We start from the raw sequence: 26,644 nt of genomic DNA, 5'->3' as shown, positions 1-26,644 counted from the left end.
ACCACCTTCTCCTTGCTTAATCCAATGCTGATTTTGAATAGCTCATTTTTTTTGATGATCTTGGACACATTCTTCTCTTTCAATAGCTAGAATCCCGGCGAACGGCTCTAATTGCGCATCACGTAGATTTCCTATGAACTTGCATCTTTTAATCTGTATAATTGTTAATAAATCGCAGTATTGGGACTCCAACCTTGGATCTCTTGGTGTAGAAGCATTACCATACCTTTAATCAACACGACTAGGATAAGGGGCTTCCGCTCTTAATATTATTTATGTTATTTCAACTTTGTTTTAATAAAAAACATATTTTTAGATAATTTAAACATATTAAAATTATGATATTCTGTTCCCAAAGTCTTAGTTATATTCCATCCAACCTAAATATTTTGCATAGTGTGTACGTACCCATTCATCTCCTTAGTTCTACTCGGTAGTAAAGGATGGTTGCTGCCTGGTATAATCTTTTTTTCTTATAGTATACTTTGTAGTATTCTATCAGCATATATCTGATCCATCTCCTTTTGAATAAGCTGATCTCAATACATCAACTAACTTAAGTTCAAAAATTTCAAAAACAAGTTCTATGGCATTTATCCACATTGAACAACGTAACTATTTCGCGCGAATGATCAATGGTAAATAACATCAAAATCTAATTTGGATTTTATCAACAAAGCGGTAAGGAGATCGCAAGATCTTACTTGCTGGTCGTGGTTTAGTAAGATCTTAAGCTATCTTGATTCTCTTTTACGATTTCTTGAACTGATTCTTCAGAACTGTCTGAAGTATCTTGACTTGCACTTGGAGTCTCTTCAATCCTATCAAAAGTATTTTGAACTGTAACGGCGGGTAAAGATAAAAGAGGTTTAGGTGGAATCTGCAGAGACTCTAGACTCCCTTCTAACATTTCAACTACTTTGCTCATTGGTGGACGATCAAATGGATTGGTCTGAATACACCACAAACCCACCAATACCATTTTCTTTACTATCTTCTCATCTTCTTCTTCTGTTATTTGATCTGCCAAAAAGCTCATGATTTCTCCCTTCTCAAGATCTTTATAAATCCAATCTGGGAAATACATTGAAGTGTCGTTGGATCCAGCTTTTTGTACTTTGTCTATACACCTCGCGCCAATCATCTCAAGAACCACCATACCATAACTGTACACATCCGACTTATGAGAAACTGCTCCAAAACTTTTGGAAAATACTTCTGGGGCTATGTACCCGGCCGTGCCTCTCGCTTCTATCATTGACATGATGCTTTCATTATTCTTGGACAACTTAGCAAGACCAAAATCTGAGATCTTGGGGCAAGAATCTCCGGCGATGAGTATGTTTTGCGGCTTTATATCAAAATGCACAATCCTTGATATACAACGGTTGTGCAAGTACTCCAGGCCATGAGACACACCTACCGCAATGTTAAATAACGTTTTCCATTCCATCTTCGCTGACATCTCCTCGGAGATGAACTTGTCGAGTGATCCATTAGGCACAAACTCATATATTATAGCTTTCTTGTTCCCTTCATAGCAGAATCCAAGTAGAGAAACAATATTAACATGAGATGTTCTGCTCATACTAGCCACTTCATTGATGAACTCTTCCCCATTCCCATTTGACTCCTTTAAGATTTTCACTGCAATATCTCGGCTGCCGTCAGGTAATTTCCCTCTATAGACAGTTCCAAATCCTCCTCTTCCAAGAACATTTGCGAATGATTTTGTCATCCTCTTGACTTGTGAATAACTATATCGTTTCAACATTACAATTTCTTCGATGCTTTTCCCACTCGGATCACTCTTTTTCATATTATATACTCTCGCCGTTACCACCACCGCAATAATGATCATCAAAGCTAAAACTGATGAAACTCCTAGAAGAGAACAAGCATCAAAAGTTATATTATTATACACATAAGAAGTTAATATAATGAATAAGACATTTGATAGTAATAACTAATACACACGGTTGAAGTGTACCTAGTATGAGTTTTAACTTCCATAGTTTGGCTACCCTGCGCAAAATATTTTTTTAAAAAAATCGTGTTATAAGTTTCTTATTATTTTCGTTATTAAATTTATTTTAAACAAAAATTTCACACAAAAATTAACGTTTTAACATGTAAAGGCATAAGCAACTAATTCACTTGCCTTTGCTTTTGGCCGGTCCTCAATGGAGGTTTTTCTACTGATACTACAAACAAAGATTTCCATTGGATCAACAAAATGAAAGAAATATTAGTATTCATTTCTGCAAAGATAACTGCATAAAGTAATGTTTCTTCGATCCTTCCCGGGTATTTTTGAGATGGCGAGGGAGTTTAAATATATAGATATTTCCATCGAACATCGATCTATATATATACTTATAGGTATTTTATATGTTGAGATACCATGAGAGATTATCCTTTGCTAAAGTGTCATATACCAATATACATAGAACGATACTTGAGTTCACCCCTAGTCGTTATCCATTTATAAGTAGCAAACTCGTTTGCATTGTACAAACCTATTAACCCTCTTAATGGAATTCACATTTGTGAAAATATATGTATGATGTTTTCCGTTTTTCCAACATCATATCATATCAAATTTTAATAAGGATGTGACTCAATATAAACCACTAGATAGTATGAGTGATCGATGGCTTCCCAATAACCGGATAACGTATATAGAGAGTTAGAGACGAGTGGAGGTGAATTAACCTGGTTTCGTTAGGCTAGTCGGGCAAAACGTGACGACAAAATTGGAGGAGCTAGGACAAGTGAAAGTGCTGATCTTATTGTCGTAGGCGTAACTATATGCACCTGGGCACGTCTGGTTTAAAGTCTCCGAGTAGATCGTCCGTTTGCATTCTTTCGAATCAACGACACTTTTTTCACCCACGTAGGGTCTGACACAACAAAGATCCGGCAAAGGGTTCTTCTGACACGAGGTCCTGCAGGCATACGGATCTTTCGATCCCGTATCGTTACTGTATAACCTCAGCTCCGATGGACACGTCTTGTTCAACTCAACAACACATCCGATGCTTTGGCACTTTTCTTCCTCAGGGGTCACTAGCAAAGGAAGATTGTAACCATTCATGACGTTGACGTCGTAATAGTCATCACCATCGTCATAAGCTAGGTTAAACTCCGCTAATGTTGCCGGCAGGCCAGGATCTAGAAGGGGTAAAAGTAAAAGCCAATGGACCATATATCCCAAATTTTAGAAAAAAACACCGTCCAAAAGAAAATTTATGAAAAGGGTCTGTAAATTTAGTTTACCTAAGGTAAAATTTGTTTTTGAGATGGTACTGTTTTCCATATGAGGAACGGAGCATTCGATTTGGCCTGAGTTGCAGTCTCCGGTTACACATGAGAATCCACCTGATGTGTTGGTCGTACAGAGTGTCCTACCCCATATATAACCAATCCATGGCGATGTCACGTTGATGGTACGCTGCGTATATCCCTTCTCCAGAAGGAATCCAGTTGTTTGCAGCTCTCCGACGTAGGTGTAGCTTGCAGGCCAAACAGGGTATTCGCATTTGTTTTCCATTGTAATGGTTCTTGACATCGCTACAAATAACAAAAAAACCATTAACAAATTGTGATGAATTGAAGCTATAGTCAAAATTGGAAAACGTACCCGTGACCAATAGATTTGAAACAAGGAGGAAGAGCAACGCCATCTACTTGAAAGATGGAAGTGCTTGCAAAAAGAGTTAATATTGTTAATACATGAAAATGATCTACCTCTACCGTGAAGTCTCATGGAAACTATGTGGAAGATGTTAAAAGTGATTAGTAAGTCAACAATTAGAACTAATCACAAAATTTACTTTTTATGCATGTGTTTTGTTTTCATTGTGTTTAGTTATGATATATAAGGAAATTAAGATCGAATTAGTTAACGCTTCAATCTTAAGAGAAGTCTAATTCTTCATAACTTCGTTTTTGATTAGTCTTGAATGAGAATGAATCTACAAAATCACAATTAAACTTTACTAACAAATGTGAATGTAAGTCAAAGTCTTTTCAGTCAACAAGTCAACATTGAAAATGATTTTTTAGACATCAAAAACACCTAAAGTCATAACGCGCTCACTTTGCCAATTCACCAGCTTGAACTTACCACAACCACAAACAAATATGAAAACAAAAAGCCAATTCAGAATTGTAAAGCATTAAGGGCTACAAACGTTTCCAATGTACAAATCGACAAACGTACGTATCCAATGGGTTTGTCGTTCTGTAGTTTCCTTATGTTTGTATCATATGTGAGAAGTTTTCAAGCTGATGTAATTCTAATCCTAAGCTGGTTAGAAATTTTAACTAACGTGGTATCACTTCTTTTTTTGATAAACCCCCGGTAGAAACGCACCAGAGTGCTTCAGAGTGTACTACTCCCCAAATGGCCACCACACTGTCTGTCCCGAGTTTGGAATGTTTTTCTGACTACCAGGTAAACCAACTGGGCCTTAGCCCAATTGACAAACTTCCCACACAACAATGATTTTTGTTTCCAGGGTGGATCAAATCTGGGTTAGTTCCTTCCAATCTTTCCCCAATCCCCCTTTACCACTGGAAAATGCGGCTGTGTGGGCTACGTGGTATCACTTCTGAGTAGCACTTATACTTAGCTGCTTAACAATACTTTTCTCCAAAACTAAATACATGGAGTCATAACTATGGGAGGTCAAAAATGGGTAAAATCCAATTTAACCCGAGCAACATCCCATATGGATTCAATATTTTGACGGGGGAGTTTAACAAGAGCCGGCCCAAAAGCCAAGCCTATAAATCATGTTTTTGCGGCCCTGTATTTTATAGTTAATTTTTCGTTTTTATTTTTATTTTAGACAATATCTCTTTAGTTTAATGGTATTGATCTTGCTTTTAGGGTACAAATATTCCAATTTGATCCTTAATAGTAATCTTTTTAATAATTAATCTGCTTTAGCTTTTTTTTTTTTTTTTTCTATTTAATGAAAATAGCCAATTTATTCACTTGCTTGTAGCCTTCAAAAACTTAGAGTTGCCTTTGAGTTGAACTTACCCAAGGCACAAACGAAATGTCAGTTTTCCATGAGGTTGGGATCTAATGTTATTGATTTGCTTGAATAACTTTGGTTATTGGATTGTTCGATTAAACTGATTTGATTGTTTGATTTTGCTTTCTAGATTCATTTTCAATATAACTTATCGATCATGGACTGAAAGTTATAGCAGTTAGGCTAGTGACTTGAAGTTACAAAACATTAGAGGATAATATTCAAAGTAGAATTTTAAGTGATTTTGATATTTTGACAAACAATGTAACAATAATCACTTCTTTTTCTTTCTTATACAAAAACAATACTTTCAAATGCCTTTTCACTTGCATGTATCTGTCTTTCAATGAAATTGGATAAAAGACAAAAGACAGAGACAATCCAATCAATAAAATCTACCCCATAAGCTTGCTAAAAAAACTGCACAATCACAGGGGTAGATGCAATACTGGACTTGTCTCTATATACAAGTGAAGTTCAATCAAATAAAAGAATCATATAATAGAATATATATATATTTTTTCTTTCTTTTTTTGGTCAAAATAAATTATATATAGATATATGAGAAAGATATAGACCGGGTAGAGATAATCAAAACATCTTCTGTTTCCAAAGCTACTAATCATATTTGCTTTATGTCTTCAAGAGTCTTCTCCTTCCTCGCACCACTGATCTGGAACGCATAAGAAATGCGTCTTCATGAACTTCCTGAACCTCGTCTTGTAATCGATCGGGCTGATCACTGTCGGCTGCACATTCTTTGGTACCACCAGAGACGATTTCACCCATGTCTCTAGCTGCTTGTCCCATGTGTATTGTCTGAGATAGTCAATGATCCCACACACTAGCTCATGATTCTCATCATCAACTCCAACTAGCAAAGAGTAGTCCATCACGTTTATGCTCTGCGATTCGTTTACACAATAGACTATATGAGCATATATGACAAAGTGTACTGATAGAGAAAAGAGATATGACAAAAGAAAACTCACAGTTAGGAAGCTGGTGTCGTTGTAAACCGCTCTTTGGAGATTTTGTTTCGATGTTTTGCTAACGTAAAGCGGGGATTTGTTCATGTCATTGACAAAGTTCTGATCCAATAGAACATCGTCTGCGCCATTAGCAGTAGTGGCTGTAAACCGAGCGTGCAGAGCGCCTTTGAGATCGTACTGGCGAGTGATTTTTCTGCCAAAGCTAAGATTCTCCATGACCATGAGGTCGTGCCGTATCTCTTTCCCGCCACCCTTTGGCTGCCTTACAGTTACCTGGAAATAACAATCAATCAAAGATCCTTCAAACTAAAGCCCTATTTAAAAGTTATAACGGTCGTATTATCAAAAACTGATTCTAGAGACATTACCTGATGAATCCCAAGAACTTTGGCAAGACAAGTTTGGTTGCCTAGATCATAAGAGTCCTTCATGTATTTGAAATACTCTGGAGCAAATGTCACAAATGATTCGTACTCTGTCTTCTTGATCTCTTTTACGATGAACCTGTCATCCAAAGTCTTAGCGAACACGGATTTGCTCTTACCACCCTTAGCATCCCATGGCTTACAGCGACTTAGTGAAGCTATATAATCGAGCTCTGATGAGCAACACCGTGTTCTGAGTTCGCGGAAATCCTCTGCATATAGGGACACTATAGAGTATTTGGGTTTTCCAATTGATTTTAGTGACCCAAAATTAACAATGACCTCTGGAGGGGGTAATGTTTCCAACCGATTTGTACTCTCACTCGAGTAACGGGAAACCTCACGTTCAGCAGTTTGCTTGGGATCTTGATCTTTATCCAAGAACCCTTGAAGAGACCCATGTATACACCTTGCTAGAGGCTGTCTGTTCTCATCAGTGTACAGGTGGGCAAGCGCACAAGCAATTAGGCTGGAGAGCTCGTCTTCATAGTCTGAGACAATAAAATCATCATCCCTTAAAGAGATGCGTAGACGAGAACCTTCCTCAGTGATTATCTGATTCACCGTCTGCAGGTTTTCTTGGGTGAAATTGTTTACATACTCAAACTTTAACAAGTATTCCTTCTCAATATCGACAACGCTCTTCGTGCGTAGCTCTTCAAATGGCAACCAAAACCATTCATCCCAACCTAAGATGTGTGGTCCATTAGAGGCAACAACCTCACCTTCCAGTGAATCTCCAGTAATTGGAATTGATTTCTCTCCTTCTTGTTCGTTGGTTGGATAGACACTAACAGCCAAATGAGTGTCAAAATGATTGTTGGTGGGAGATGTTGTACTGGGGATGGAGCTGCTCGGAGTTCGCAATTCATTGTCTTCAGGCACATACGATTCTTCCATTTGATCATTGTCCCCAACAGAAGCACCAATGATTGGTATTTCTTTGTCTTCAACAAGTGGAGTGTCCATGCCTCCATTGCTACCAGAATCAGAAGATTTTTCATCATTTTCATATTTGGTCATTCCAGACTTGGAAACAGTCTTCAAATCTTGTTCCCTTGAAGGTAGCAAACGATCAGATAAAACCAGAGACTGCAACCGGTAGTTCCAGATGAGAGCTTGAAGCACAAGGTCCCACCGCAAGCGGTTTAAGCGGAGCAGTCTATGCGAAACATCATCTATGGTTTTAGCCTTGTCAAACGAGTTCCTGATGCTTTCCTATTTGTAGGCAATAAGGATGTGTCCAAAAAAGTATGAATTATAGATACTAGTAAGCTTGTCTCTAGAACTTAACATAGATAGTTGTATACCATATTCAATTGTTACAAAGCTAACCTCAAATATGCCGCGCTCGTGATTCAGCAACTCCTCAATGTTAGTAAGGAGTTTGTGTGCACACTGGTAGCTGAGCTCTGAATTTTTGAATTGCGATCTTAGTCTCTTCAGAAAACCACCAGCGTCCTCGAACAAGGAGATCCCTTTAGTGAATACCTGAAGAAGGAAATCGAAAAAAATCAGCACAAAACTGATCATCTTGCGTATTGATTTTGCATTTTTAAGGCCAGCCCTCATCTCAAGCAAGACATGCTATTTGGCAGAAAATGTAAACTGAACAAACAGCTGATGATGCCAAATTAAACTGCAATATTTGTCACTACCACAATGTATGATGAATATAGCTGCAACACTATTTACGCAGAGTAGAAACTTACTCCATGAAATTCTTTCTCAAGCCAGCCCGCTTTGATTAAAATGCTAGATACCAGCTTCATGGGTGGCAGGGACACTGTGTAGGATGTGACTTGGGAGTAACTGAGCATAGCAACCATGGAGCCTAATCTGCAGTTGTGTACGATTTTCAAGATACATAATTAAAGATAGTGACAGCTCGCAAAACATCATCCAGGTTACGAAAATCGACATTTTAAAAAAATCTAAGCATTAAACAAATCTTGGTCCCAATTCTCCTAGGATATGTAGATGTCACTATTTCAAAAGCCTATATTATAGAGTAAATGATACTTAATTACTTGGTAAGAACATGTGAAGCTACATGCAGAGCAGTATAGATAGAAGAAAGTTAAGAAACCATACCCAAAGAAGTGAAGGAAGTCCCTGTCGAAAGAGTGTCCGCAGCGAGATGATCTATTCAGAAAAGTCTGCTGAGAAAAACTAAGTTCCAAAAACTTTCCAAATGACAAGCTACGAGCAGCAGTTGATATCAGCACTCGTTTTGTTGATCTCCGAGACCCGTTCTTCTTTTTACACTTCCCACAACGACTCCACATCCAGATTTTTCCCTTTTCCTCACCAGCTAGACATTTTGCTTTAGAAATTCGCTTGATTTGGATTGTTAGTTGCTTATTGTTATGAGCATAATAGTACAAATGTGCTTCCGGAATTTCGTCGCATGTTTGGCATAGGTTTTTCTGCATCATGAACAGTTTCAAAAACAAATTTGAGCTACTAATACATATGAACCTAGGCAAAAGAACAAATCATCATTCTATTTATAAATTGACAAGAGCAACGAAGTCGAACCTGATTAAACATATCGCGCAGGAATCTTTCCAAGGGAACATCAAAGTGCTTGTAAAACTTTATGTGTGAAAAATGCCTTTGGTCACACATTATCCCCCTGAGTGCATTCCTCTTAGACACTAGAACCAATATACTCTGAGGCTCCAATGTGCTCTCAATATCATTCTCCGTTTGCGACCTGTCTCCATCATCTGAACTCGTATTTACTGGTAGTCCAGGATCAAGTAACTCAGCTGGTTTAGTCTCTTCCTTTTCTGCAGTATCTTCCACTGATTCCAATATTGTATCAAGATTGCTGATATTTGATGCATCTGTATCCACAGAAACTGGAACTGACTCCTGATTTTGAACAAAGCCTAAATATTTACTTAGTTTGGCAGACAAAGATGAGAAGCCAGTGAAAATAACTGGATTATATGGCTCGTGAGAGAAGACAGGATCTCCATCTGATTCCCGGGTTTCATCTTTCTCACCATCTGCATCCCCATTTATCTGAATGGATTGTTCATCGAATCCATTAGACAAAGGAATATCAACTGGTTTGAAGGCAGATCCACGAGGAGAAGGAGACAGTGGAAGTTTTTCTATTTCCACAACGCATGATGTAGCTTCCTTTGAAAAGATGGTTGAGAACATTGTATACCGATCAGCAAGGAAAGAAGCCTCCAGCATTAGATGATATGCAAGGATGAATGAATATTGTACTACTTCTTTGACCTTCTTCAACCTATCACTGTGGTATCCTTTAAGTAAAATCTGCCACATATAAAAATGTCAAAGTCAGATAAAAGTCATGGGTAGACCACAAGAAACTCTAAGGTCAACGTCACAAATTCAAATTTTGGAAAAAAAATAGTCAGTTGTACTGATGATACTCAACAATCAATCAAGAACTCACCGTGCAGCCAAGGCGGGTAGGACAACCCTCTAAAAACATGAGCGTTTTAGTTGGCTTCTTCTCAGCTTCACCCGCAGCATTATGCTCCTCGACGATTTTCTCAATGCGAAAGGAATCACAGTGCTTTAACTTCTGACCAGACATAGAGTCAACTGAAAAAATCGGTGAACCAATGCACCGAGAAATTCTCTGTAGACGGTGGAGCTTCATGTCAAACACCAGAGTGACACCTTTATCAAGAATAGACTTTTGGATATCACGTGAAACAGACTTTTCCACCAGCATGACATCAGGCTTAGAAGCTTCTATGATATCAACAACAGGCTTCACATACTTCACTTGATAGCCTTCGTCCTGTTGGCAATAGTCAAAAAGAAATCAGATATTACCAAATGAAAAGCTTTCAAACTGGTGAATGCCAAGTTACGTTGCTCCCCCTTACCTGATTCACTGACTGGAGAGAAGAGAATCCACTTATTGGATGGCCAAGTACTCCTTCGACTAACATTATTTTAGGACGCTCATACTTAGTTGCCATGTGTTTAAGAGCAGCATGTTTTTTGAAAACCAGGCCTTTGAAAACTTGACTGCAAATTGCAAAAGATGAATCAATTATTAGGAGAGTACCAGTAGATGGAAACCAAAGTCTAAGCAAACAATAGGTAAACTGTAATACCTGTCATTGCAAGAACCAGTAGCTATGCATTTCACTTTAATGTACTCAGTCGGATCAACCTGTTTGCCATCACTTGCTGGCTTCAACAGTGAAGCAGCCTCCCAACACAACCTAGCAACTATCTCAAACCAGTACTCACTTTCTTCACTAGTAAACCCACCCGACTTAATAAGTTGACTCACAACAAACTTAAACTTCGAATCAGCCTCTTCGAGCATAACTCTTTGGTTCTCTTCATAAAAGTTTCTCTTTTCACTACTCTCATCTTTACCATCCCCTAACAAACTTGCTTTACTCCACTCAGAACCATCACAACAATCATCATCATCATCAGCAAAAACTCCATCCACTTCATCTTCAGGATTCTCCGGTTCAGGAGGCTCCCAAACTGGAACATCGCTATCATCTTCACGATCCGACAAGAACTGCACATTCTCAACACTGTTTTCTTTCGACTTCTCGTCCAATATGTTTAGAATATCGCTCGGCATACTCTTGGACTTACGCTCTAAACGATCTACCTTATTACACTCCACATCTTCTTGACTACTATGACTTGAACACTCATCTTCATTACCCCTGACAACGATCAACACTAATCTCAACCAACCATATTGTTAAACACCACTACATAAAAAGAGTCATGTTCATTGGTCTTACCTATCATAAGAGCTTCCATCAACAGAACACTCACCTAACAAAAAACAATAACCCAAAAAGATCAACATTTACGGGTTTTTCGACATTTTCGGATTTTCCAGTCACATACAGAACAAGAAAAACCATACCTGAGAGAGAGCGTTCACTACTAGTAGGCGTAGTCATCAATGGAGTCTGAACAACGCCTTGTGTAGTTAACAAACCAATACTACGGTCCACTGGACCAAGAACACGAGAAGTAGCCACCACCTACTTAGTACAAAACCAAAATCAATCATTATATTAAATCTACCAAAAATCACAAATCTTAGAAGGAAAAAAAAAAAGGAAAAGAAAATATCGACCGACGGAGATTATGATCTGATATATCTCAGAGTTTGCCTAAAACATAAAACACAGAAATTTCGGGAGAAGATCTAAAAGATTTTGGAAAATTTTAATAAATCAAATCTCTCTGTAAACACAAAACTCTACTGAAGAACACGAGACAGAAATTAAAAATCGATTTCGGAAAAAAAAAACAATCAAAAAATTGATGTCGTCGGGGAAATCAAAACGGAGAAAGGAAAAAAAAAAGAAGCAGAGAGAGAGAGAGATGAGAATGACTCACGGCGGAAGCAAAAGAGAAGAAGAAGCAGAGATTTTAAGAGGAAGAAGAAGAAGAAGAAGAAGAAACACAAAACATTCACTGTGAAACCAAAAGAGAGAAGAAGAAGAAGGAATTGAAAGCTTTGTGTGTGATTTGGTCTTTGAGAGAGGAAATGAGAGGAAACAAAGTCTCGACGGTGAAGAAGAAGAAGAAGAAGAAAGAAGAGAGACCAAGTTTGTTGTTTTTGAAGACGAAAGGGAAGAATGAGAAGAAAGAAGAGAATATTTATTTTTCATTTTTATTGTATTTTAAAACATGTGGGCTCCACTTCCCTTTTTACTACAAGTTTTTTTTTTCTCTTTGTATTAAAACGATTTTTTATTTTATTGTTTTCTTCAATTGAATAAAATAAAAAACTTGTGAAACATTTTTTTTTATATATTTCTTTTTCGTCTTGACCGTTAAATCTGTTTACATATATCTAAGAAGACACAAAAAAAAAAAAAGAGATGTGTAGTCACATTTTTTTTTTTTATATGAATAGTTGCTCGTTTATTCTATGTTTTTTGACTAAATAGATTTCTTAAATTCAATGGATATACATAGTGTATGTACGTACGATCAACGAAGTAAGATGGCTGATGAAATTGTAAAAAAAAATAGAGTTATAATTTTATTTAAGAAGAAATTAAGTAGTTTAGGATTTTTTTTTTCAAAATATTGAGAATTTCATTTGTATTAAAAATTTTATTTTTCAAAAACTTTGGTATGAGATAAATAACTAATAAAATTAATAATGTAACGCGTTACACGTTTTATGATTTGTACGTATTATCTAAAAACAAAATTTAGTAGTTCATGATTATTGTCTTTCTACTGCATATTCATTTGTATTAACAGTTTTCTTTTTTCAAGAAATTTGGAATGATATATATAAATAACTAATAAAATAACAAGGTAACGCGTTGCTCGTTTTATGATTTGTACGTATTATTTAAAAACAAAATTACACTGCATAGAAGTTCAAATTTACAAGAACTAAATTACTAAATACCAAAAACAAAATAGACGTTAGTCAAGAACCAAGGCGTGATTTTTATGAATGATAAAGCGTTACAAACGTGCAGTCAAACTTATGTGCTCGTTTTATGATTTGTACGTACTATCTAAAAACAAAATTACACTGCATAAAAAGTTCAAAATTACAAGAACTAAATTACTAAATACCAAAAACAAAATAAACGTTAGTCAGGAACCAAGGCGTGATTTTTATGAATGATAAAGCATTACAAACGTGCAGTCAAACTTATGTGAATTTGTACTTTCGAGACAAAGATATTTTATTATTTTATAAAAGTTATCACTAAATTAATAATTTATAAAAATAATTCACTTAATTTTATAAATTCTTGACCAATTACAAATATTATTTTAGAACCAATTACAGGCTAGCAGGAAATCAATTAGCATGTGTAGCAGACAATATCAAAACTTACAATGTGGTAAATATTATAAATGAACTCTAAAAATAATTACTTCAATTTCAAGAACAGAAAAAGAAATAAACAACAATATAGTCATATACACTAAATTTTCTTAAATACATTATATGTAGTTATTATTATATAGTATTTATGACCATATATTCTTAACAATTATAGTCGTATATATTGAAAAAATATAGTGTACGATGTGTCAGTTTATTTATAAAGCACTTTAAGATGAAAATATAAATAAAATAAAAGAGATGATTCAATTAGAAAAGTAGATTATCCCAAACAAAAGATATCTTATGAACTTTTTAGGAAACCTTAGGTTTGATGTTGTAAAGATTGATTTTGGTCCAAATGAGAAAGTGATGGAAAAATGTTTGAGGTGGTTGAAAGAGAGAAACATGGTGGTGGCCTAAGAGAGAAAGACGATGGTTTGAAATGCTTTTCTAATTTGGTAGAAGAGGTGAGACAATGTCTCCCAGTTTATTAAGCAAACATAAAATTACAAAAAACATCCGTGAAATTGAGTATCCAATCGTATCTTCTAATTCAATAAAGCTAACTGATTCTGATTCTAGAGTTGTAACCAAAGAATGAAAACCTAACTGAAGAGTAAACGCATAGTTAGCTAAACTATTTGCAAGAAGATTAGCTTCCTTATACACGTGACCAATACAGACTATACAGACGCTCGAAAGAAGATGGTTTGAAATGCTAGCGAGAAGGAGTTTTGATTTCAATTGTGAGTAAACTTTAACTTTTGGTTTGATTTTCCAACAATTGTAATCTCATGCAATCTTTTTTTTTTTTTTGGTAAAAGGAGGAAGACTAGGTCTCCCATAATTTACTAGAAAGTCTTTAAAATAAAACGAATCTAGGATGCACAAACCCATTAGCATCCTCAAACACAATCGAATTCACAACACCGACAGATAAACCAAACTTACGAAAACCTAAAGGTAAAGAAAACGCATAGTTCGCTAATCTCATGTAATCTTAGTTTAGGGTTTATTGATATGGCAATGGACATGAAGTCAATGGAAGCTGTGTATGTTGCACTAGCCTACATGCTTAGGGGAAGTTATTGGATCATTGATTTTGATGGATTTGAAAATCCAAACAAAAATCCTATGTTATTCAATCATTGATTTTAAAATAACTATCAAAATTATGTGTTATTGGTTGTATGATTTATAAATTCTAGTTAAAATCCTATGTTATTCTTTTAGTGATTTGTTTTTGGATTTTAAAATCCGCAGTATGTTTTAAAGGGATTTGAAAGGATTTGATAGTGTAAAATAGAAGGATTCAAATCCAAGGATAAAACATGTTATTTCAAAATCCATGTATTTCGATTTCATAAATAATAAGGATTCACAAATTCTATGTGGATTTACAAATCCATAAACCAATAATTCCCCCTTAATATAGTTCAACTACTGTTAATTCGAGTTAGGAAACATTTTCAATAACCCCCCCCCCCCTAAATTTTGAAAAAAATAAATAAATACATTTTAATTCTTATAAAATAATTCTACCATAAATATATATAAAAATACTTATAAAATTTCAAGATTATTAAGTTGCCTATGAAATAAAAAAAATTCATTATTGAAAATTACAAATAGAGTATTTTTGCAAAGTATATAAAATTAAGAATTGATCTAGTTTTAAACCCAACATATCATATCATATCATATCATATCACTAAGAGTTTCTAAATTTTCAAAATCTTCATAAGACATTTATTTTGTCTTATAAAGTCATGGCTTAGGCTTTTTGGCTTAATTTCTAGTTCTTAAATCCTGACCATTTTGGCTTTTTTCAATCTTTTGGTGACCATATATGTATATATGATATACATCATATAAAATGGGCCTTGCCAAAAATAGTAAATAATGTATCAATTTATATATTTGCTTTGTTCTCATTTATGGTATTTGTGTATTCTATTTATTGTTTAATCATTTACAATATATATTTATTAAGACATTATGCACTGCAAACTTTTGATTTATTTTTAATAATTCAAATCTTTAAATTTTATATTTGTGAATCGTGATATCTCATATATTCTAGTTTATATATATACAAGAAAACTTTGTACCATCCAAACTCAAAGGATATATGTTATTGAGTATAAGCTATCTCCAATCTCCAATCTCAAAAAACATTTCCCATAACTAGATTCTCCTATTATTAGGGAAACCAATTTTGCAAAATCTTGAACGGAAGTAAATCAGATTTTTAGAAAAAACTAAAGCCAAAACTACTTAAAAATCTAGTAACCATTCAAAGCCTAAATAATCAAAAAAATAAAGGGATCTACAAAATTAAATCGATAAATCCGTAAGCAATATAAACATTATACCTATTAAACCAAATTTTAATTTAAATGTTTCTATGTATCTATATATGAAAAAAAATTATCTTATCGTATATCTATATTATTATAAATTTATAATCAATCACGACATGTATATTATAACAAATACTCACCAACAAAGTTTTATTTTATTGTTCAATCATTCAATCGTTACAATCAATTGTAGAATACATTCAATCATTGATTTAGTGATTCACTGACTTGTGATTAGTGAATAGTATACGTTTTTGAGGACATCAAAACGACCATGAGCCCATTACGAACATAGCCTAGTGATCCATTGAGATCTTACCACGTTAGCTATAGCTTGACTTGGATTGTTTTGAGAATTTGAGAGATCAATGGTTTGAAACGAGAGAAGAAGAACACGACAACCTATTCAACACAACACGTGGCAAACCCATGCTTGTACGTCGTCATTTTTATAGCCTTGGCTTAGTTATTTGATCCGTGTCATAGACGAAACTGCAATATACAAGTAGTTTAGAGTGTACTCTTTTGGTAAACTACGTATAGAAGATTAATTAGTATATGCCAATATCGTTTAAATGGATTTCATTCTTAAATATATAAAGAGATTAGAGAATAAAGAGAGTAGAGGATGTGACTAATAAAGCCTAAAAATATTATTGGATATTTTATGTTACATATATATTGTTAATTTTTAGTAGAAGAGAAATAGTTATTTTTAGCTTAAAATACATTAAAAATGAGAATATTTTTACACGAAAACTATCTTAAATAACAGTTATTATAAATTATATATTTGGAAAATATTTATTACAACAACTTAGTTTGTTAAATATATTATGTTAGTATAGTGATTCATAAAGTGTAATATTGGCTGATATTGAAAATATATATATTTATATCTGATACTGAAAGATCGATGAAATTTGTATATAAAAATGGATAAATACATATTTATGTTGGGTTGAAATTTGAAAATAACATTTTAAATGATTATGTGTTGTTGATGTGAAAACGAGAGTTAAAAAAATTTAATTTGTTTTGATACAATCCAAAAATGTTGGAAATTCATGTTATCAAATTAAAAATAAAAGAAAAATGGAGGCATGTTACCTACCCATCACGCAAATTATATAATTTTTTGTCATAACTAAGTGACAAAACCATTGTCTTTTATTTTCGATCCGTATTATGTATTCAACCAATTTGTTCTCGTGGTAGAAGAAGTGAAGAACACATGGAACCATACTTTAATTTGGCATTCGAACGAGGATAATAAATTAGGGTTTTTTATTAAAATGGGCATTTATTCCCAAAAAACTTTGAAACTGGGCATTTCTACCCGTGCTCTCGGATTTGGGCATTTTTGTTAAAGCAAAAAGACAGTTTTGACCTTCTATCTTCTTCTTCCTTCTCTTCTTCTTTCTCCTTTTGTCGTTGGAAACGCTCGTCTCCTTCCGACAACAACCATGGCTTCTCCATATTGTCATCCATCAACACCATCTCCGCTCCACCACCGACACCATCTCCGCTCCACCACCGACACCATCTCAGATCTAATTAATTCAACTTTTTTTTTTGGAAGAAGAAATCTAAACCCTAAAAGGATATTATCTTGTCAACCCAAGTGTTCTAATCATAAATCATCCCATCTCATCAACATTTTCGGATCTCATCATCTTATCACCATCATCTAGTTCATCGGCAAAAGGAAAAAGATGATTTTTTTTTCTTTTCTAAACAATAATATAAGAAGGGCAAAACGATATTTTCATTCAAATAGAAATGCTCATTTCTGTAATCACGGACAGAAGTCCTTAATTCTATAATTTCTATCATAAAAATGCCCAATTCTGTAATTTATTCTAATAAATTATAATGAATTTGAACGAGGATGATAAATTATATTTAAAAGTGGAGTTTGAATTTATTTTAAATCTTCTGCATGTGTTTAAAAGTTATATAAATATAGATTAGTTTTTTGAAAGTATAAATTAGACGCAAATCTTTGTTTTAAAAACTATTTAAATCCATTCTACCATGCAACTATGTACAGTAAAATGAGTTTGAATGGATACTAAAAACTTAAATATTATTAGTACGTAATTACTAGTTTTTCTTTGTTTTAACCATGTAATTCTGTTTCAAAAAAAAAAAAACCATGTAATTAGAAAATAAATTATAAAAATCGAAGCCTCCCAAAAAATGTGCCATTTTTTTTTCTTGAACAGAAAATATTTGTTTTCTTTTTCTTTTTGGTTTTAATGTTAAGATTTTCTTGTTTATGCGTAATTTGTAAAGATGCAATATACGGTATTTTACTATTTGATATGTTCTTTCAATTAAACTCTTTTAACATATAGTCACATTTTAAGCTGGTCGGTGAAAATGAATATCCTTTCGAATGATTCTCTCGTGCACCATATTCTAAAAATAAATAATTTATCTTGTATATACACGTGTATTTTATCTACAATTATAAACTGATTTGATTGTTCGACTCGAGAGATTTAAAGTTCGTTGCAAGACCTAACACATCTGTTAGGTTCTGTCTGATTCGTTTCCTGCCTTGCAATTTTTAGGCAGCTTCATTATCTCTAAACATTTTCATTTATCTTCATGCCAAAATGAAAAGAAACAACATATATATATATATATATATTCTAAATTTCTAAGTTATTAAAAAAGAAAAAAAAAACGTCGGATTCATAAAAAGTGAAAAATTAGAAATTCCAGATTAAGATGTTTCATGTTGACTTTAAAAAACAAATTTAAGCCATTTCCACAGTCTATGTAAAATAGTATAAATTAAAATTAATTGATTTGTGTAATTTATATATAAATACAACAAATAAATTGCAAGTTGCATCCCCTTTATCTTCTTTGTTCGACTATTGACCATGTCTTCTTTTAGATATTTATATTTCAAGCTTTCTTTTTCAAAATTGGAATGCAAAATTTAATACAAGTCAAGTTTCTTATTTTTCTCTGTATCAAAAAAGCATTTTTAATGAATTTCTTTTTGTCAAATAACATAGCCTGGTCTTAACTTTAGGAAGCGAGACTAAAAATAGTTTAAATACATAGCATGATTTTCTTTTTTGTAAGAAATAAATTTTTATTCTAATCTTTGCTTTAAGGCTTAAACTATAATTAAACATTTTACATTAGATTAACGTAGGAAGATATAAATTCCAAAATTAATCATATGATTATAAAAGTGAGTTCTGGTTTGAACCGGTATGATGGAGACAGCTTAAAAGGCCAACCGAAACATTTGACTTTGAGCTGTGACGGTTCTCGAGCATCTTCTTACTCAGTCGTATTCAACTATCTTTAAAAAAGGCTTTTAAAAGCCCAATATTAATAATAGAAGGGCCCATAGCTTATTGTACATTCCTCCAAAACTGATGATTTTTGTAATCACAAACGTCCAAAAAAAAAAAGAAAACAAAAAAAATAGACGGCGGAGATTTAATTAAGCTCTAGAAGGCACGTGATAGTATCGTCCTCTGCACGTGCATCTGTAGATGACGCTACATGACTCGGCGACGGAGCATTGGAAACTAATCATCACACGTTTACATGGCGAGCACGGACCACACGCGTATGAACAATCCGGTAAACTCGATCCTGTCGGATACATTTCCATTTCTACCCCTCCTTTTTTGGTTATTTCTTTTTTCACCTAGAAAAATAAATATACAATAACTTTTAAGACCAGACATAAAATCAGATATTTGACAACTAATCAGAAACTAATACAAATAATATGGTTACATATTCAAACCAAATAGTTATAAAACCTGAACGTATGATAATTTTTTATCCGAATTACTTGAATCGAACTTGATCCGTATAAGAAATAATAATAATGATAAAAAAAAAACTTGATCCGACGAAAATCTAAAAAAACTTATATAAAAAATCTTTACTATATATAGTTATAATTTTATACCTAAGGAAAAGCAAAATGCCCGAAATTGCCTAAATCCAAAACAGTTAAGCTACTTTTGTTATAAAATTTAACCAAATATTTTTACAAATGAAACCATTTTCCATTACAATTGAAAAAAATCTTAGTTTTATTTCTCATAAAACCGATCCGAATCCAACATCTATTCAAACCAAATTATCATTAAAAAAAACCAAATATATAGTACAATCTCCAATCCGAATTATCCGAATCCGAAAAATTTTGAACCGAATCCGATCCGAAATCGAAACATTATAAATATTTTATTTTTGTCACCATAAAAAAACACAATAAATCCATAATTAATTAAGAGGATGAAAAGAAAAACACGGTTTGCTGCCATTAATTTATCTGAAAAATCAAAGGCGGTTGCTATATTTAGAAAAAAGTGTGTAATATTAAATTTGATCTTTAAGGATACATATATATATATATCAATTTTTTTCTATGTAAAGTGCACCTAACCTACCTTGTGGTGGTGGTGAGTTTGAGATTGTTCTACATCGGCGTTTTTCTTATCTCCGCCATTGACCGTATCTTCTACAAAATACCAAAAATATAAAGTTCATTAATATATATAAAAAATCATTAAGTAAATATAATAATAACAAAGAAAAAGTAATTAAAAAGATACTGATGTGACGGACTTAGTGGCGGCGTGCGAATGGAGTTAACGACCAAAGAACACGCGGCGAAGACTATGACGACGCTTAACATTAACGTCCGGAGAAACTTCTTCGCCATCTTTTTATATATAACAAAGCTAAAACGTTCTGGTTGAGACAGAGGGTTTCCAAAAAGAGAAGTTTCTAGAAGAAGATGAGCTATATGGAGAGAAGACTACGTATGTTGTGTAGTGTGTGAAGAAGTATGATAACAAAAAAAGGTGGAGCAAGTGTTTATATATATATGATGATGATGATGAGAAGAATTGGTATTATTGTGTGTGTGTTATGAGATAATAAATGATGAAGGAAAAGATCAGGTACACCTGTTTTGAAAGTGTCACATGATTCTCGTCAAAAATATCATTCGTTTAGTAATTATCAGTGAACATGGTTCGCGCCTTGTGAATGTTTTTGAATCTCGAGGAACTGTTCATATGTACACGTACGTATCAACAAAGCTTTGAGTTGAGATATATATATGGTAGGGTTTGAAAATGTATTTAATTTTTGGATATAACAACAGTGTATATACATTTTTAATAAATCCATAGTTTGTGTACTAATTAAACAATTATGCACATAGCCATGGATAAACAATAGAAATTTCCATGAGCAAAGTCAATTAGTCACAAGCACTACAAGAAATATGGACATTTATAGCAGAAAAACATAGCGTAGTTTTTATAAATGGTATAATAAATAAAATTATGGAAATATGACTAATATAATAACGTATTAAAAATACTAAAAATGAATTCTTGTAAGTGAAAATCTAAAATCACTCACTTAGAAACTCAAAAGGCTGGAAACCTAAATTTAACTTTTCGAACCCAAAATAACAAAATAGCGGCACACTTAGCCAAAAGTTATGACCAATGTACCATAATTATGCACAAAGTGCTACTCTTAAAAAGACTTAGACCATCTTTATTGGGGATATCTTAGCCTCCTAACATGGTCCTTACCCTTATCTATACGTATAAAACTTTTCTCTCTATACGTATAAAACTTCTCTCTATACGTATAAAAATCTCCTCATTAAAGATGGTCCTTATTGGGGGAGATTTTAGATAATATCTTAGATTATTTTGTAATTAAATTAAATGTAAAAAGTAGTTTAATGAGTAAGAAAGTGTGTTATATAAGATACAAAATTAATTCTAAGATACTCTAACCTCTTAAATTTTTAATTTTAATACTATAATATTTCTAAGATACAAAATTAAAAACCCCCAATAATGATGGCCTTTAAAGGAGGCCATAAGTATTCACATAAGTGAAAACAATTGTCTTGGTACGTAACTCATATATATGTTCTCTTGTTTAGTCAGTGAATAATGAAGATCTCATAATCATATTGTAAGCCATGGATGATGAGCAAGCATTAAGTGTAGGTGTTAGTGGTATGCATACTTGTATAAAGACTAGAGAGAGAAGTTTTATACGTATAGATAAGGTATAAAAATTATTATATGGCGTGTAGGACCAAAAGAGGAGTTACGAAGGGAATAGTTAATAATTGTAGTCATAAGGTTCACAATGGTAATGGGAGAGAGAGAGAGGGCAGAGAAGAGAACTATACAGAAGCAGCCAAAAGTGGTTCAGACATCTTGAAAGTAACCTGTCTATGCAAACGTGAACCTTGCCCTTGGTTTTAATGACCTTTCTCTGGTTCTCCCAAAGCACCAACGAATGAGCATGTTAACATAATTTTCAATTAGTTTTTGGTACATATACTTTCGAACCATGATATTTTGTTGAATTCAATTAGGTCCAAGAAATTCGTTGATTAATGGCGTTATTTGGTCTATAAAGCATTTTAATGTGTTTCCAAAGTCAAGTCCTCACGAAATTAATTATTTTAGGAATTCTCAGGTTACTTTGTTCATAGTTAGGAAGCTTTTATTTATCATCTTCAAAGAGTTTATGTTACTTACATTTTTTAAAACACACTAAATTTTATAAAAACGTCGAAAACTACATTCAATATTATAATTATTTGAAAATATATATTTCAAGCTGAAAATGGACAAAAATATTAGTTTTAATAAAAAAATTATTTATCATTTATGGAGATGTCAAGCGGGACTTGTCAATGAAAAAATAGTATGGAAACTAAATATTTTCCCTGTTAAATAGCGGGTTTTGTAGACCAGCCCAGGTGGACTTGGGTTTCCCCGGATTGGTGGGTTCGAGGGCGGACTTCAAATATTTAATAAAAATTCAGTTTTAATAGATAGAAATAAGTATATTTACATAGTTATATATATTCAATATTTGAAAAATGTGATAAGATAAGTAAATTTAATGTTTAAAAATAAAATGTAAAAAATCTATATATTCATTAATTTTGATTAAAAATTATTTTTAAATGGTTAATGTTAATTTTTTTTAAATTATATTATTTAGATCCACTCACGGACCTGCTAATCAGTAGGGCTTAGCAGGGTAGGATTGGAGATAATTATTTTGATATCGAATCTAGCAGACTAGCCCTTCGGGAGAAATAAAAAAGATATTTGTTGCGGACGGCCCAGTTAGATAAGTTATTCGGCAGATTTTGATTCCTACACCGGTCCGTTTGAAACTTCTAAAATAATATACATTCATTTTAAAATAATTAAAATTGTAATATATATATCTAAGAAAGTGTATTTATTGTATTTTAAGTTATTATCTAGAATTTAAATAAAATTACTTAAACTATTTAGATTTGATTTTATTCAAAAATAAGTATTTCAAAGTTATACTATTTATCATCAAATTTATACTATTTAATTTCAAAGTTATAATATATATGTATATATACAGTATATATATGAAAAGCTATTTATCGATACTATTAAAAGGGGATCACAAGCTGTAGTCAAACATATCAAAACAAAATGTGATATTAAAGATGTTGCCAAACAGACTAAAAGACAGCAAAATATATAACAAAAAAAATAAAAAGTAAAAAACAAAAACAATCTATACTAGGTAGCAATCCGTGCTACAGCACGAACAATTCGGTTTAGTCATTAGTATTTATGGTTTGTCTTACTTCTGATTTTGTTTTATTGAGATTACACTGTCCAACGAACACTAGCAATATCCAACGAAGACTAATATGGTCCACCTAACTCGGTCGGTTGGGCAAACACTCTCTGGCAGTTATGTAGCACATATCGTATGGTCTGTGATTTATAATTAACATAGTTTGAAGCAACTGTTTTGCCACATGGGTGAAAATTTAGAACCTTAAAAGTATTTTTCTGCTACTGGGAAATAAAATATCATTTCAGTCTTGGTTGTGGCTTTGATTTGGTCACGATGGTTCATATACCTCTGTCTCAACATAGGAGTGATGAGTTTGAAGTCCGAGATGTCAAACCAGTAAGCATCTTCTATTTTAATTACGATATCAGAGTTATTCAAATGAGAAGCTATAGTTATCTCAATTCTATCCCCTTATATAAAAATTGTTCCTCTTAATACTTCAACCTAAATCGAATCATAAACTAAAAATGACTCGGGTTTATGTTCATAAGATAAAAAGGTACATTTTCATCCGCTAGAACCATTACCATCTTTATCATTTCATCACAAGTTATCCAAGTACTCAAAACCTTGACCCTTAATATCCAATCGCTCTTTCGTGGGGTTAGCTTGGAAATTTAATCAATTTTCATGATTAGGGCAATTTAAAAAAAAATAATAATAGAGAAAGAGTTTGAAGAGTAGCGAGGTTAAAGATCTTTTGTTTTCTCAAAGTTATGTTAATGGAATTAGATAAAAGAAGATCTTTTATTTATTTTGTGTTTTACGTTAATGGAACTGAGTAGACGAATTAAATGATTTTTGATAATTGCGCAAATTTCGTTAAACATACAATTGATAGCTACTTATATATCTTTCATGCAGACCCATTAATATGGTAAAGCCCATCATCTCTATAAATCCAAAAATGCTTTATGCCACAATGAAATCATTTGCTAATACAATGTATTTTCAGTCTCAATATACCTTTTCCAAATATATTTGTTAGAAAAGAGTACATGAGATTAAAAATATTGACGTGTGAATTTTTATTAATTTTGATTTTCTGTTCAATGAATTATGTTTTTTTTGTTGGCCTCCACGTCCACATCTGCGTCCACCTCTATTGTTTTTGTTGTTATAGCGGGACTGATTCTCAGAAGACGTGTAGAGTATGTCAGAAGTGGAGTTGTGGTGAGGGCGGGTTGGTGTAGGTCGGACAAGCTTCTTGAGACGATCCTCTTCCATGATGAGGATTGATCTGGCCACAGAGAACAATGGAAAATGGGTCTTGTGCATAATGACATTAATGATTGAATCAAATTTGTCATTGAAGCCATTAAGTATGTGCATCACTAGTGTGCGTTCAGGTGAATCCACATTAGCAAAGAGGTCAGAGTGGGACTTTAGCTTCTTGCAATAATCATGGATGCAGATATCACCAACGGAGAGAGTACACAACTCGTTGTCGAGCTGCAAGGCACGAGCCTCTTTGTTGTCACGGAAGAGATTCTTGATTGCTAACCAAAGTTCAAGGATGGATTCAGAGATGGTGTCGTAGATCCACATATTGACAAGTACATCGTGTTCCTTCCATTGGTCTTGATCTGCTACGTAGGAGAGGATGAGCCATCGAGATGACCCATGACGCCAAAAGGTAAGACAAAGAGTTTCAAACAACTCTCTTCAAGTATCGTAGTTTAGTTTCTCTATGTCCAACACAATGTAAGATTGTGTAAATCTCTTTGAGGAGTTCATCATTTTGACATGAGTTTATATAGTGTACAAGTGAAACTATTGAATAATAACAATAAATATTTGGATATATTCATATCTTTTTTTTTTTTTTTTTTTTTTTTGGACAAAGGATATATTCATATCTAATCTAACAAAGTTAGGATATACACATATCTCTTTGTAGTTTGTATTGTCATATATGTTAAGGTAGGATACTTTAGATATCCTAACATACGATACACTCACTCATGTATATATACATATGTTATGGTGGTTAATGGGAAAGGGCATCGAACCCTAATCCTTTATCGAGAGAGAGGAACAGCTATGGATCTTTTCTTTGAATGTTTCTCGTCAAATTGATGCACCACCGAATCATTCTCTTCAGATTACGTCGATGGATCAATTGCCTCGTTGTTAATAGTTCCACGTAAAATCATCATTAAAATTCATTGTTAACTAATTAAACAATGAATTAAATAAAATTGATTCAAATTGTTTTTGAGTTAAATTATAGGGAAAATTGGAAAAAGAGACATTTTTAAAAAAGTTTGTCTATCTATACCTTTTATTTGAAATTGTCAATCTTGACTAAACTACCCCTATTAACATATAAATCAAAATTTTAAGCATTTTTAAAAGTTGAAAATTAGAAAATAATGTTAATAATTCATTATGAATTGTATATGAAGAAGTTGCTTTTCATTTTTTTTGAAAAATAATAGTTTTTCATATAGATGATTTTTGTTCCAAAAAGTTTAGAATACGTTTTCTTATTTCTAAAACATTTAGATTTTTGCAATTTTTACATGTTCTGAAAAAATTAGATTATCCATTCTACCAGTTTGTACATGTTCTACGAATTTTAGAACTAAAAACGTGTTCTAAAAGTTTTAGAATACAAAATGTTGTATGTTTTACGAAATTCAGAATAGAAATTCTTCAATTGTTCTATGTTCTGTAAAATTCAGAATTGTATGTATCCTACGATTTACTACATGTTCTGAAAAATGTAGAATATATATCCTAACATATTTTGGAATATATATTCTGAAAAATATTTAGTTAAATAAGATGGAAACAAAATCGGAAAATTAGAAAAGTAAATACTGTAAATCAGTTAAGAATCGAATACATGATTCAGATTCTCGACATATTTTCAGAATATGTAATATAATTATTTTAGAAGTAATAATTATTTTACTATTTGAATCTTTTGGTACTCTTGCTCTCTCAGTCTTTAGAGTTTAACCATATATGATATTAGCATCATCTTCACTCCACCTACGACTCTACAAGAGCCTAACGCATGACTTCATATTTGATATTTAATTAACCCTTTTAACGGAATAAAAGTCATTCAAATTACAGCGTTTACTAGAGTTGTTTATAAAATTTGAGGATAAGTTTTGGTTTCAATATAGGAAATATACCCAGGTTATTAAAAAAGCATGATCAATTTGATAAAGTAATGTCTCATTATTACACGAATGTACCAAAAACACCAAGATAACTGAGTAAACCGGACCTAAACCAAGAACAAAGATTTCGTATATTTTAGCTAGAG

The 26,644-nt window shown here is 32.9% G+C and overlaps 4 protein-coding genes across 5 annotated transcripts; all 4 read right to left on the bottom strand.

The window, feature by feature from the left end:
- Window positions 1–695: 695 nt before the first annotated feature.
- Window positions 696–3,686, bottom strand: LOC17900647 (LEAF RUST 10 DISEASE-RESISTANCE LOCUS RECEPTOR-LIKE PROTEIN KINASE-like 2.4). The gene is made up of 6 exons (XM_023788658.1): window positions 3,644–3,686; window positions 3,310–3,573; window positions 2,716–3,174; window positions 2,162–2,204; window positions 1,991–2,025; window positions 696–1,884 (listed from the first exon to the last, which is right to left on the bottom strand). The coding sequence occupies exons 1-6, from the start codon at window positions 3,684–3,686 to the stop codon at window positions 719–721; spliced, it is 2,010 nt and encodes a 669-aa protein (XP_023644426.1). The 3' UTR covers window positions 696–718.
- A 1,719-nt stretch (window positions 3,687–5,405) lies between these two features.
- LOC17899979 (putative 1-phosphatidylinositol-3-phosphate 5-kinase FAB1D) lies at window positions 5,406–11,890 on the bottom strand. 2 transcript variants are annotated; one of them, XM_006306524.2, is made up of 13 exons: window positions 11,851–11,890; window positions 11,369–11,489; window positions 11,241–11,274; window positions 10,581–11,159; window positions 10,347–10,491; window positions 9,905–10,258; window positions 9,007–9,762; window positions 8,560–8,894; window positions 8,178–8,304; window positions 7,801–7,956; window positions 6,409–7,683; window positions 6,041–6,313; window positions 5,406–5,953 (listed from the first exon to the last, which is right to left on the bottom strand). In XM_006306524.2, exons 2-13 carry the CDS (start codon window positions 11,403–11,405, stop codon window positions 5,690–5,692), a joined length of 4,335 nt encoding a protein of 1,444 aa, XP_006306586.1. In that variant the 5' UTR covers window positions 11,406–11,489; window positions 11,851–11,890; the 3' UTR covers window positions 5,406–5,689. The 2 variants fall into 2 exon arrangements, with proteins under 2 accessions (XP_006306586.1, XP_023645157.1); XM_023789389.1 differs by having other exon boundaries at window positions 11,369–11,492; window positions 11,851–11,866.
- Window positions 11,891–18,987: 7,097 nt separating this feature from the next.
- LOC17900401 (protein EPIDERMAL PATTERNING FACTOR 2) lies at window positions 18,988–20,427 on the bottom strand. Its single transcript, XM_006305802.2, has 3 exons — window positions 20,302–20,427; window positions 20,124–20,194; window positions 18,988–19,366 (listed from the first exon to the last, which is right to left on the bottom strand). Exons 1-3 carry the CDS (start codon window positions 20,396–20,398, stop codon window positions 19,157–19,159), a joined length of 378 nt encoding a protein of 125 aa, XP_006305864.1. The 5' UTR covers window positions 20,399–20,427; the 3' UTR covers window positions 18,988–19,156.
- A 3,790-nt stretch (window positions 20,428–24,217) lies between these two features.
- Window positions 24,218–24,909, bottom strand: LOC111832352. The gene is made up of 2 exons (XM_023788657.1): window positions 24,491–24,909; window positions 24,218–24,254 (listed from the first exon to the last, which is right to left on the bottom strand). The coding sequence occupies exons 1-2, from the start codon at window positions 24,907–24,909 to the stop codon at window positions 24,218–24,220; spliced, it is 456 nt and encodes a 151-aa protein (XP_023644425.1).
- Between the last annotated feature and the right edge of the window lie 1,735 nt (window positions 24,910–26,644).

Source organism: Capsella rubella, unplaced genomic scaffold, assembly GCF_000375325.1.
Source record: "Capsella rubella cultivar Monte Gargano unplaced genomic scaffold, Caprub1_0 scaffold_1, whole genome shotgun sequence".
Lineage (NCBI taxonomy): Eukaryota > Viridiplantae > Streptophyta > Magnoliopsida > Brassicales > Brassicaceae > Capsella > Capsella rubella.
Note: the sequence above shows the minus strand (reverse complement) of the source record. Positions and strands in the feature narration are given on the sequence as shown.

Excerpts from the sequence above, each read along its gene's own strand:
- LOC17900647 (XM_023788658.1), bottom strand. The coding sequence starts at position 3,686 with ATGGCGTTGCTCTTCCTCCTTGTTTCAAATCTATTGGTCACGG. Across the intron at positions 2,205-2,715 it reads GACTAGCCTAACGAAACCAG|TATCAGTAGAAAAACCTCCA; the intron begins GTTAATTCACCT and ends CTTTGTTTGTAG. Across the intron at positions 1,885-1,990 it reads GAAGTTAAAACTCATACTAG|GAGTTTCATCAGTTTTAGCT; the intron begins GTACACTTCAAC and ends GTTCTCTTCTAG.
- LOC17899979 (XM_006306524.2), bottom strand. The coding sequence starts at position 11,405 with ATGACTACGCCTACTAGTAGTGAACGCTCTCTCTCAG. Across the intron at positions 9,763-9,904 it reads CTACCCGCCTTGGCTGCACG|ATTTTACTTAAAGGATACCA; the intron begins GTGAGTTCTTGA and ends TATATGTGGCAG. Across the intron at positions 7,957-8,177 it reads TTGAGAAAGAATTTCATGGA|GTATTCACTAAAGGGATCTC; the intron begins GTAAGTTTCTAC and ends TTCCTTCTTCAG.
- LOC17900401 (XM_006305802.2), bottom strand. The coding sequence starts at position 20,398 with ATGGCGAAGAAGTTTCTCCGGACGTTAATGTTAAGCGTCGTCATAGTC. Across the intron at positions 20,195-20,301 it reads CATTCGCACGCCGCCACTAA|AAGATACGGTCAATGGCGGA; the intron begins GTCCGTCACATC and ends GGTATTTTGTAG. Across the intron at positions 19,367-20,123 it reads AAACTCACCACCACCACAAG|GTGAAAAAAGAAATAACCAA; the intron begins GTAGGTTAGGTG and ends TTATTTTTCTAG.
- LOC111832352 (XM_023788657.1), bottom strand. The coding sequence starts at position 24,909 with ATGTGGATCTACGACACCATCTCTGAATCCATCCTTGAACTTTGGTTA. Across the intron at positions 24,255-24,490 it reads TACACGTCTTCTGAGAATCA|AGATGATGGGCTTTACCATA; the intron begins GTCCCGCTATAA and ends TTGGATTTATAG.